The 12,516-nt window shown below is 42.7% G+C and overlaps 1 protein-coding gene across 6 annotated transcripts in view; it reads left to right on the top strand.

Annotated features, from left to right (window-relative positions):
• Positions 1-12,516, top strand: part of MET (MET proto-oncogene, receptor tyrosine kinase) — a 129,803-nt gene that overhangs the window by 80,690 nt on the left and 36,597 nt on the right. For all 6 annotated transcript variants that reach the window (XM_014573355.4, XM_014573354.4, XM_075929236.2 and 3 more), the window contains exons 9-10: positions 2,619-2,783; positions 5,867-5,966. In XM_014573355.4, coding sequence (XP_014428841.2) covers positions 2,619-2,783; positions 5,867-5,966 — 265 coding nt within the window. The remainder of the gene's footprint in view (positions 1-2,618; positions 2,784-5,866; positions 5,967-12,516) is intronic.

Here is a 12,516-nt window from a genome sequence, read left to right as displayed (position 1 = left end):
TGACTGGCTAAAAATTTCACACATACTATTATTATTGTTTTAGTCTGCTCCATCCCAATTCGTTACTCAGGTCCATCTTTAAGATTGTAAAGCCACTGAGGTATTTTCTGTATATTTGCATAGCATCTAGCATAGGGGAGCCCTGACATGCTCGAGGCCTTGAAGGCCTTCCCTCCCACATGCACCAGGTCTCAGTTGACCTTGGCTCTGAGATTGGCTGCCGCAGGTTTTGTTTTGCTGTACAGACAAATCCTAAATGCTGCTTCCACATAATCATTAAATAACAAAAGCTATAGGTTTGAAGCTAAGAAATATTGTGAAGTTGCTGGCTGTTTTACTAATCAACAATAATAATATTATACAATTTATATTATAGAGCTTAGCCCTGGTCATGGACCAGGACCCTGTTGAGCTAACCATGGTACAAACACAGATGTTGTATTTATTGATACAGGCTGTGTCTACATTGGCATCCCTTTCCGGAAAAGGGATGCTAATGAGACACATTGCAATTGCAAATCCGCGGGGGATTTAAATATCCCCCGCGGCATTTGCATTTACATGACTGCCGCTTTTTTCCGGCTTGGGGATAAGCCGGAGAAAAGCGCCAGTCTAGACGTGATTCTCCGGAAAATAAACCCTTTTCCGGAGGATCTCTTATTCCTACTTTCAAGCGTCTAGATTGGCGCTTTTCTCCGGCTTATCCCCAAGCCGGAAAAAAGCGGCAGCCATCTAAATGCAAATGCCGTGGGGGATATTTGAATCCCCCGCGGATTTGCAATTGCAATGTGTCTCATTAGCATCCCTTTTCCGGAAAGGGATGCCAATGTAGACACAGCCACATTGTGCCCAATCCTGTACTTGGTTAAATAGATGTGATGCATACTTATGATAATGGAAGTTGCACCTATTTAATTTGTGCAGAATTGATCTAAAATTTGGATTTTTCCATATGGTTATGGAAAAACCTACTAGCAAAAACTTTCATTTGTGGGACACAAGAGAGAGCAGTGATCTTTAAGTTGATGTACAAGACCTAGAGTTAGGAGGGATGTGTTTCATTCTTAACTCTGATGTTGATTTAATGTACATTCTTGACCAAGTCATTTGAGCTTTCTGAAACTCCATTTCCCAGTCTGTAAAACGGAGACACTTTCCTTGCAGGAAATATTAAAAACGCTTCAAAATAATGAAAATATTGTTGCCTATTGAGAACCTGTTTCAGTTTAAAGTAATGGGTTTGATTCTCTGTGCACTTGTACTTGTTTTACACCAATGTAACTCCATTGATTTTGGTTGAGTTACTCCTGAGTTTCACTGGTGTAAATTTCAGAGGGGTAGCCATATTAGTCTGTTTCAGCAAAAACAAAAGGTGTCACTTTAACGACTAACACATTTTATTGGGATATTAGAGCATAAGCTTCGTAAGCTACAACTCACTTCCTCAGATGCTATAGTGAATAAGAAAGATGGGGGGGGGGACAGTGACATCAGTGCTAATAATACAGAGAGGGGACAGTGACATCAGTGCTAATTAAATCAGAACAGATGTGTCTCATGTCCAACAGTGGTGCGAAGGTGAGAGTACCTGAATGGGAAATTACCTCTTGTAATGTGAGCACCACAAACAAGGTATTTGTTTAGACCTTGATTCAGGGTGTCAAATTTGCAAAGGAATTGCAGCTCAACAGTTTCTCTCTGCGGTCTGTTTTTTGAAGTTTTTCAGTCTGAGAATGGCAACTTTCAATTGAAAATGTATGCCCAGGGAGGTTAAAATACTCCCCCACTGGCTTTTGGATGTTGCTGTTCCTAATGACTGATTTATGTCCATTTATTCTTTTGCATAGACAGTCTGGTTTGTTACAATGTACATGGTAGAGGGGCATTGTTGGCACATGATGGCATATATTATATTAGTAGATGTGCACGTGAATGAGCCTTTGTTAACGGTCTTTAAAGTGCCACTGGACTCCTTGTTATTGGTGTAAATGACAGTGGACAAGCTCCACTGCAGCCAAATTTCCACCATGTTACAATGTGGTCTTTTGTCCTTATTCCCTTTAGTGCTGACCTTTGGTCTTTCTTCCTTCACCTTTCCTGTGACCTGTGCTGGGTGACAATCATCTTACATGTACAATGTTAGGTGATTTTTAAAGCCTACTAAGTGGAAGCCCTTTGACTCATTATTAAAGGCCATAACCCAGATCCTCAACTCATGTATATCCAGATAGATCCATCATCCTCAATGGTGCTTTGGCAATTTGCTACAGAATAGGCTTAAAACGCTAACTTTCTCCAAGACCAAAATCCCAGTTTAACTTCACACAGCCAGTTTTTAGAGGGTCAGGGTCTTCACAGAGATTGTACAATGTCGCTCTTTTCTCATCAGAGCAGGACTAGAATGATAAGGAAACCACATTTCAAAGACTGTTTAGCATTAATAACATTATTGTCCCATTCTTATCTCATGTTTACTTTTGAACTGCTTGTTTGTACCCTGATGGCAATTTGTGCTACTGGATCCTCCTGCAAGATCAGGGCCTAATTGAGGAGTGTAATTTAAACAGATTTTTTGTGATTATTACAAGTTCCCGTCTTCTTCTGAACTTTCCTTCCAGTGACTCTGACAGCACCGTAGAGTGCTACACACCCCCACAAAGAATTCCATCAGAATATCCTGTTAAAATGAAGATTGATTTAGCTATTCGAGAAGCTACAGGTCATTTTATGTACAAGGAAGACCCTATTGTTTTAAAAATACATCCAACTAAATCTTTTCTTAGGTGAGTAAAAGTATCTAGTAGCTACAGTACAGTAATGAATGAGAGAATGACACCATTGGGCAAAAATCTATCAAGAGAAATTGGACATTTTATCTCTAGATGCCATGACAATTTTTCTTACTATGGTCTGGTTGCAGAGGACAGATCATTTCCTTACAAATATAAAAGGGAGGATTTTTCTTTCAGTTTTTGAATATGATTTAACTTCAGTGCTGCTGAGTGTACCATTAATGTCAAGCTGAACTACATGTAACTAGTTACTATGTTCAGACATTCCATTGATTACAGTGATCAATAGTTTTAACATGATAATTCTGGATACAGAGAAGTAAAGGGGTGTAACTGTGCTTTTGTGGGTCACAACTGAGAATACCAAATTCAAGACAAACTGAGAAATAGGACAGACAATTCCCGAAGCTGGTGGTTATTCTCCCATAAGATAAACCAAACCAGCAACAAAAGTAAACTTGTGTTTCACCACTCTGGCTAACAAGGAATTAGAAAAGCAATTTTCTAAGGCATTCCAATCCTGGTATCACCATCAAAAATACTGAATTTAATGATGAGTGGTTATTTAAAAACCAATGCCATCAAATAAAAGAACTTTTCTGATCCCAAAAGACCAGCCACACTCCCGGGTCAATACATACCGTGAATTAGCGAATATAACCTGCGGGTTATACATGTTTTTACAAACCCTGCCCCCCCTCCCCGCGGGGTATACATGTCTGCGTCTTATATAAATTGATTTTTACTCCAGAAGCATCCGTTCCCCTAAACGGCTCTGCCCCCCTCTCCTCTCTCCCCCCTTCTCTCTCCCCCCCCCCCATTAGAACTGGGTTAGCTCCACTGCAGGGAGGGCCTGACGAGCTTCCAGTGTGTCTGCACTGAGCTCTTTGTTCCCGCTGCCCGGAGGAGGGTGGGTGGTGCCTGGTTGCGTGGGGCAGAGTGGGCCTGGGCATGAGCATGGTTCCTGTCCTGCAGGCTGGCTGGGCTCGCTGACAGCAGGATGGCCGTCGCCTTGTGTTTGCTCTCTATGCGCTGCTGCTCAAGTGCCCAGGGCTGCTGCAGAAGTCTCTGTGGGTTATACACGTCCATGGGTAATCCATTATTTTTTTTACACAGGATAGAAAAACTGCAGGTAATACAAGGGTGTGGTTTATACATGGACGCGGGTTATATATGCTAATTTACGGTAACTCAACTTTTACCCAAAAATCACTCTGTTGCCAATCCTTTAGTATCTAAAATCTAAAAGTTTATTCATAACAAGAAAGAAACAAAGGTAAGAGTTAAAATAGGTTAAAGAAGTCAAGTATATACAGTAACTGCAAAGTTCTTGTTTTAGGCTTGTAACAGTGATGCAGTAAACTGCTGGCTTAAGTCAACTCTTTGGTTGTTCCAAATCATTGAAAGATCCTTGATCCCTTGGTTACGATGCTCCTATAGCAGGGGTAGGTAAAAAAAGAGCCCCCAAGGGCTGGATCCAGCCTGCCAAGTGAGTTGATCCAGCCTGCGGTGGTCCTGCCACTACCCTGCCTCCAGGCAAATCAAGGCCTGGGGGCGGGGGGATGTTCACAAAGTCTCGTCCCACTCTGCCCCTGCCCTGCAAAGAGTTTGTGATGCTTAGAAGCACTGCATGCTGCTTGTAGGATGGGGGCAGGGTGGGAGGAGACTTCACATGCTCCTCTCGCCCCCCCAAAGCCTGATCGGCCTGGGAGCAGCTGGCAGTTGACTCTAAGCACGGCACTCCATGTGCACCCCTGCCCCCAGGACCTGAGTGACCTGGGCGTGGGGGGAGCGTGTGAAGTCTCTTCCCATCACTAGGGGCATGGGTACCTAGAGGAAACCACCGGCTGTTCAGAGCAGCTGGCGGTTCTCTGTGGGGGTGAGGGCAGTAAAGACTCCACGCGCTCCCCCCACTGATAGACCAATCAGGGTCTGTGGGGGGGGGGAAGCGCGGAAGTATCCAGGCCCCTGCCCCTTTCTGCCTGAGGCCCTACCCCTGCTAGGGCAACCCAGGGCCACTAAATTTCTGGTAAAAAATTATTGCCCACCCCTGTCCTATAATGTAAGTCACATGGCAATGCGTAATTTTACTTAGACACATTAGTGGCCATTAGCTGTACATCAGATGGAACAAGCACAGGAAAGTCCATTCACTGTTGAGGGGCATCTTCCATGGTCCATTGTGAGGTAAGTATCCTTTCTAAACCACTTAATTTGACTAGTCCTTTCAAGATGTGCTGGCTAACTACCTTGTGGGTGTTATCTCAGGAGCAAACATTCAAAATATAGGTATAGAGCCAATACCTTCAATACAAACATGCATGATACATGCATACAAATAGCACAGTCATATTCAGCAAATCATAACCTTTCCATAGACACCTTATTCGACAACCATTGTATAAGATTTGTTGCAAAAATATAACAATGGTTGTAACTAGGGATATAAGCAACTAATCAATTAGTTGCTTCCCCCCTTGCTGCCTCAAATAGAGCCAGTGCAGGAGCCTGCCAGTTTTTAATACATTTAAAAATCAGAAGCACAGCAGGGGAGTGGAGAGGGACCTGGTGTGAGCCAGGGCTGCTGATTCCCGGCTCACATCCGGTCCTCCTGCTGTGTACCAGCCTTAAATGAAGCACAGCCTTTTTACAGCCTTTAGCCAGAGCTAACCCCGCTGTGCCTCCCCCACTTATCAATTAATCAGCTAGTCAGTGGAAAATACTTTGACTAGTCAATTAGTTGATTAAATGAAATTTAACATCCCTAGTTATAACAATGATCTATGTGGTCATATTGTAATCCGATAATGTCACAGGGAGTTCTAAGGCAAAACAGCTCATACATACATGTGTCATATTTATAGTCATGATAATACAATTTTGTGTTGTTAAAGAAACTTAATTACAAGAATTAAATATGACTATTCTAAGCTATATTTGAGCTTGTATTCCCTATTCAGATTGTATGTCTTTAATTTTGTTTCCATGCTGTAATTTGATTTAAAATATATGTGGTTATATGTTTTTTTTTCTAGAAAATACAATAGTAATGATTAATCTTTAATTTTTACCAGTGGTGGGAGCACAATTACTGCTGATGGAATCAACTTGAATTCAGTATCTCTTCCTCAGATGGTGATCACTGTACCTAAGCTAGGAAGGAACGTCACTGTGGTGAGTCAGTCTCCTGGATGATAAAATATCATCTAATTTTCATAACCTGAATGGCTCCTAGTCCCTTTGGTCTTGCTTGTGCCTTGTGCCGAGAGAGCTTGATCCTGCCCCCCACTGGAGTCGATGGAAGTGTCACAGGGGAATTGGCCCTTGTGAGTAGAACCAGGCCCAGTGCCTGTGTGTCAGAGGAGGTATCCCAATACAGCCAATGCAAGGGGGCTAGGCTACAAGTCGCACTATAAAGGGCTACCAGCTGGCAGTAAATGAAAGGTGGAAAAGAATGGAGGTGAGGGAAACTGGCTGTATCAGAGTCCTTGTCACAATGGGAAGCAGTCCTGGGGCTACTCTTTCAGGAAGGGAGTAGAGGGGACTCAAATTGGGAAGCTTCTAGGAGAAGGGGGGTCAGACACCTGTGGAACCTGAAGCTGAGGGAAGGGGAGTAAATTAAGACTGTTTTCTATTATGGTACTTGGTTGGGGTCAGAAAATTAACCTTCCTAAAGGAGACCGGGCGTAGTACTAATAATATCTATAAAAGATTCTATAGGTAAGTTTTGTAATTTGAAAGCAGTGCAAAGTAAAGGATTAAAGAAATTATAGGGACAGCTTATGCTCTATTGAAGCCAACTGCCAAAACTGCCTTTCGCTTTAATCGTGTGGGAATGGACGTGTACTTGAGACGTGAGTGATGATTTATCTCAAGTTAAATAGTACAGTTCAAAAAAGCAAACTTCAAGATAAGCACAGATAAGAAATCACATCACAATTTTTTTTTTACATTTTAAATTAAATAATTGAAGAAGGAAACATTGGAGCCTATTGCCTCTGAGTTTTTGTACTTCTGTGCCAGTCAACCTCCTGTTGAGTTTCACTGCCAGGCATTCCACCACCAGTCTCTGCCCCCAGATTTATTCCTCAAGACAGGTTCCACATTGAAAAGGGAGTGGGTGGGGAGAAGTTAATATAGACAGAGTCAGATCCTGCAGGGGTTGGTGGTGCAGAGTGAGCTTCGCTGCTGCCTACCCTATGCTTCTCTGTGAACTTTGACCCTAAACCAGGGGTGGCCAACCCATTTAACAAAGATAGCCAAAACAGCGGTGCAAAAAATGCGAAGAGTTGCACCAGAATTGTAGAGGAAAAAAAAGCCCCCCAGAACAGAATTGTCAGGAAAAAAAAAACTTTTTTGAAAGATCCTGTACTCCTGAGGATCTTTCGAAAAGTGTTTTCTTTTTCCGAAAGATCCGCGTCTAGACCGCGGTTTCACTTTCTAAATACCCTTTTTCAAAAGACCACTGAGACATGATTATGCAAATGAAGCGTAGAATATTTAAATCCCCACTTCATTTGCACTTTTGATCTACTTAATTTACGTCCCTCTTTCGACAGAGGCATGTAGTTTAGACATAGCCTGTGTGTTTGTCTGTGTCTGTCTGTCTGTCTCTTCAAGCTCTCCCAAAAGGAGAAAAGGTGGGGCTGGGAGCTAGCCTCCCCCAGCCTGCCCTTCAGTCATATACCTTAACCATAAGCCTGCCACAAATACCCCGCAGAGAATTCCTTTGTTGGAGGGGAACTCCCTGCAGCTGCTCCTGTGATATGGACTGCAGAGAGGTAAAAAGGGGGAGTGCAAAGATACAGTGACCGTAGTGGCCATTAAAGATTCTAAGCCAGCGGTAGCAGCTGAAATTTATATTGAGGCTAAGTCTGGCCTTCAGAATCAGGAAGTCATAATCAGGTGAGGATCCAGTTCTGTCTATTACCTGACACAGAGATCTGACCTCTTAGTGTATATTCTATCTCAACTCTTTTTCTCTGTTTTCATCCAATAAGGTGACTAGAAGAGAAACAAAGGAGATGCCACTGAATCATTAATACTCACTTGTGCACCAGCCTAAACAGCAGCATCTGTGCTTCCAAAGGCTGGTGCATTCTGTGGCAGATCTTCATTATCAACAGACCAAGTAAGATTATCTCTGATGGTCTCACCAAGAGAGAAAATCATTTTGAGATGAGAAACTGCACTCCCCAAGCCAGCTACTGAATTTCTATCCATAGTTCTCATTTTGCCATCCATTAGATTACTGAAAAATCATCCTTTGGGCTTTGAGATAGAGATAGCTAGAGGAACAGAGACAATATAAAAGTCTCTCAAATTGCTGTAGATCTCATCCATCTTTCATTTCCTTTATTCATCATTGGAAAACCCCAGATTTTAGATTCAAAAGTGAAGACCTCCTCTCAGCCACTTCTGACTGTTTCAAATCCTGTAACATGCATCATACTTGCCCTGTGTTATCTGGGTCAACCTTCAGGTGACCCTTAATTATGGAGAAAGATTTCTGCTCTTTATCCTGTTGCTGGAAAAAAAATCAAACTGGCTTGAAGTTCAGGTTCTATAAATGAAGCTTTTACTAATTGCCTCAAGAGTCACATTTTATGAATGAGGCAAAAATACCATGCCTTTGTGGTGAGTCAAATGAGTTATGTGAAGGGTCATTATTCTCTGCTTGGTAAATGTATTTGCTATGTGCTTGTGAAACACTCCACATATTCAGCATCTTTTCTTCCTCATTTTCTTCTGATGCAAATTAGTCATAAGCAGAACACAGGTTCAGCTTTTAAAGTAAATGTATTATAAAACCTAATTAAATAAAAGTTAAAGGTGCTGCCTGATAGGCAGTATCTTAATTGAGTAGGCAATTGATTGAATTATAATTCTTTCCTTATAGATTCTCAATCCAATATTTCTTGAAAACTAAGCAATCATATTCTTCAATTGCTAAAACCAATTTCAAGGTAAAAATGTCATGTCATATCATGTATCAAAAAGGGCATTGCAAATAAGATTTATTTTGACCTTACCAATCAGTCACATTGCCTCACCTCTAAAGAGTATTATTAGATTTTTATCATTCTCTGAGAGCATCTGCTTCAGAGACTGTCCTGATAAAGTAGATGGGTTCAGAACCAATTCCAACAGATACCCACAAACAAAGTTATGAATACCACTGTTATTGATTTAAAAGACATCACTGTTGTTCAGTAGATAAGATGTGTAGTGATTTTACATTAATCAAGTAAGTATAATGATTATCTACAATGTGTTTGGTTGTGTAAACATATGTATGTGAGGGTGCATCTACACAGCACCCTAAACTCGAAATAAGATACGCAAAACTTATTTCAAAACTGTTTTGAAATAACTTATTTTGAAATTTGGCTTAGCTACACAGAGCCATCCCTTATCCATCGTGCAACAAGGTTTACCAGGATGGCAAAATAATGCGCCCATTATTTTGAAAAATATTTCAAAATAATGGGCAGCTTCTGTAGATGCAGAGTAGCTATTTTGGGATACCTACAGTATATCCGAAAATAACCATGCAGTGTAGACATACTTTTACTGAAGTTCAACAAAGTATTATATTATTGGTTAAAATAAAGTTTCACGCCAACAGTAGTAGGTCCATGTGCTAGAGAGCCTAGGCAGTGTCCAGACTCAGGGGTTTTTTCGAAAAAACATCACCTGCGTCTAGACTGCAGCTGCGTTCTTTCAAAATTAAATCGAAAGAACGCGGCTTTTCTTTCGACGGCGGTAAACCTCATTTCACGAGGAAGAACGCCTTTTTTCGAAAGTGCTCTTTCGAAAAAAGGCGTTCTTGAATGCCAACAGGGCTTTTTAGAAAGAGAGCATCCAGACTCACTTGCTGCTTTCTTTCGAAAAAGCGGCTTGCTTTTTCGAAAGTACTGCTTGCAGTCTAGACGCTCTTTCGAAAGAGGCTTGCAGTCTAGACATAGCCCTAGTAACAAATGCAATTGAAATATAGAAAAGGACATAATTTAGTTGTACTATAAAATTAAGGTGCCTGATTCTACCTTCTCTTGCACCTCAGAGATCACACTGGTGTCAGCAGGAGTACATAGGTATATCTGAAGGCAGAATATGATCCATAAAACCAAATACCACATGGGTTCAATTCCCATTTTCTTCAGTGAGAGCTGCAGCCATTTAACTGAGAGCAGAACTGGGCCCACAGTCCATAGCTAAGTCAACCTTATAGTATAAATTTAAAACTCCAGTGTGCCTTTCCAGATTCTTAAAAAAGGTGGGGTTTTTTGGCAGAGCTAAGATTTCATACTCTTATATATGAAAACATGAATTATTGTGGTGATAAGAAAAAATGCTGATCTATGGACAGATAATTTAATCCCACTTTTCAAGCTAGTGTGAGTAAATGGCTTTAAACATTATTATGCTAATTTGATACAGAGCTAAATTGTACTGCATTAACTTGATATAAAAGAAACAATTGGAAAATTGTTCAGGTTGGTTTTTATAATGAGAATCAATATAACTAAAAAGGAATATTTGGCTCTATTTATATATACAGAGTTATTCTGCAATAATATTAGTTTTCTTGGGATTTGAAAGGTGGGGTAGAGTACAGAACAGTAAGGGTGGTTGTAGAATGACCAGATAGCAAGTGTGAAAAATTGGGGTAGGGTAGGAGGTAATAGGCAATTAGAAAAGACAAGCCCTGAATATCAGTGCTGTCCCTATAAAATCAGGACATCTGGTCACCCTAGCTGGAAGTGCTAAGAACTAGGGATGTTAGATGTTGATTAATTGAATAATTGTGTAATTGCATCAAATGTTAGCAATTACACAATTATTCGGTAGCCCCCAGAGGCAGGGTCGGCAGCCATTGTGCTGCCGGCCTCACTCCCAGGTAGCCCTTTGCCACCCCACACTGCATCAGAGGCAGCAATGCGGGGGGCAGGCGTGGAGAGTCAGCCTCTATCCGCGGCGAGCCTGGGCATCCCACAGCAGCAGCTCCTTCCCCCCGCCTCCCATACTGGTGCCTCTGATCTAGAGGCGGCAGCACAGGGGACAAGAAGCTCCGTGGGCGCTGATATGTACAGTCAGCCAGCTTGAAAGCCAGCATCCTACGTGTATCATCTTCCCCCTACCCCTTCATCCTCTGCATAGCTGCCTCTCTATCAGAGGCAGCAGCGTGGGGGAAGGGCAGGTAGATTTGCAGGATCCAGTGCTCGTGTGGAGTCAGCTTCTAAGGTACTGGCTCCCACCTCCCCCTGCTTGCGGCCTCTGATACAGGCAGTATAATATAGTATATGGGTAGTATATATGATTAACCAATAAGCCCAAATTTGTTGGTTAATTATTTAGTTTACTACACATTGACATCCCTACTAAGAACCATGATTAATGCCCCAACTGTCAGCCATGCAACAGACATGTATAGTCTCTGTGAAGTGGCTGCTGAGCTGGAGGGTGCAGTGCTTATCTTTGGGGGACTTCTTGCGGAACTGAAGTAATGCCATCTGCATATGAGCTGCAGGTAGGAAAGGGAGCAGACTCAGGGTACGTCTAACCTGCAGGAGGTTTCTGGGATACCAGTTGTATCCTGGAAAAATTCTGCCGCATCCAGGGAACGTGTTTGCTCTTATGCTTTTGTGTGTGTGTGTGTGTGTGTGTGTGTGTGTGTGTGGTAGAGCAAACGCGCTCTTTTGGGGAACCCTGTATACCTCGTTCTATGAGGAATAAGGGCTCCACTGAAAGAGGAGGCTTTTCTATCATTTGGCCCCATCTAGATGGAGCCAAATTGTGGAAAACCCTCTTCCGGATAAGCAATTGGAAAAAGCTATGCAAATTGCCAAGCGTAATTTGCGTAGCTTTTTCCGAAAAAAAGCCCTGTAATATAGACCTAGCCTCAGAGTACAGAACACAGGCCTCTTTGGGACTGACTCATATTATAGCCTCAAAGACAGCCACTGTGGCCCTCAAGGTATGTGTCCTGTAGATATAGGCTCCCCTTGCATCCTCTGCCCCTTGACTAGGTCAAGCAAAACCTGAGGGGCTGTTATGCGTGATGGTAGGGTTGCCAGGTGTACAATTTTCTACCATTATGTTCAATCGAGTAGGGAAACTGGAAAGTCGGGCAACCTTCAGGAATCAGCTTCTGCCACAAGGGAACATGCAACACAGCAGCTGCTGCTTGAGTCTGGAGAAGCAGCTCTCTTTAGCAGGTGCTGTCCCTCCCACTATCCCCCCACCCCTGATGGGGAGAACTGTTTGACTCCCGGACTGTTGTACTCTAAAGAAGACACTGGTGCCACCCAGAATGGCAGAGGGAGAGTAACCTGTCTGCCTACAACCTTGCTGTGCCCTGATTTCCCCTCTTCAGCTCCTTGTCCAGGGACTAACATCCTCTTTTGCTCTGCTGTGCCATGATTTCCCCAGTTCAGCCCCTTGCTCTGGAAACTGATCTGCTGTGCCCTGATTAGGCTGGTGGGCAGGCTCTACACCAGCTCTTCCCAGCCTGGCTCTGCAAGCAGCAGGTGATTTCCTGAGGATGGGAGAACAAGTGACAGGGAGGGGAAGTCACGTGGGCAGGGCCGCAGAGGAAAAGGAGGGGCAGGCTTGGGGCCTTAGGGAAGCAACAGAGCACGGTTGTTTGTTTTCCAGGGATTAGAAAGTTGGTAACTCTATGGAGGGGATTTTCTGATGGGGAGGGTTGTTTTGAGTTAGTATC

This window comes from Pelodiscus sinensis, chromosome 1 (assembly GCF_052426305.1).
Source record: "Pelodiscus sinensis isolate ZL-2025 chromosome 1, ASM5242630v1, whole genome shotgun sequence".
In the NCBI taxonomy this organism is placed as follows: domain Eukaryota; kingdom Metazoa; phylum Chordata; order Testudines; family Trionychidae; genus Pelodiscus; species Pelodiscus sinensis.
This window is presented reverse-complemented; position numbering and strand designations above follow the sequence as displayed.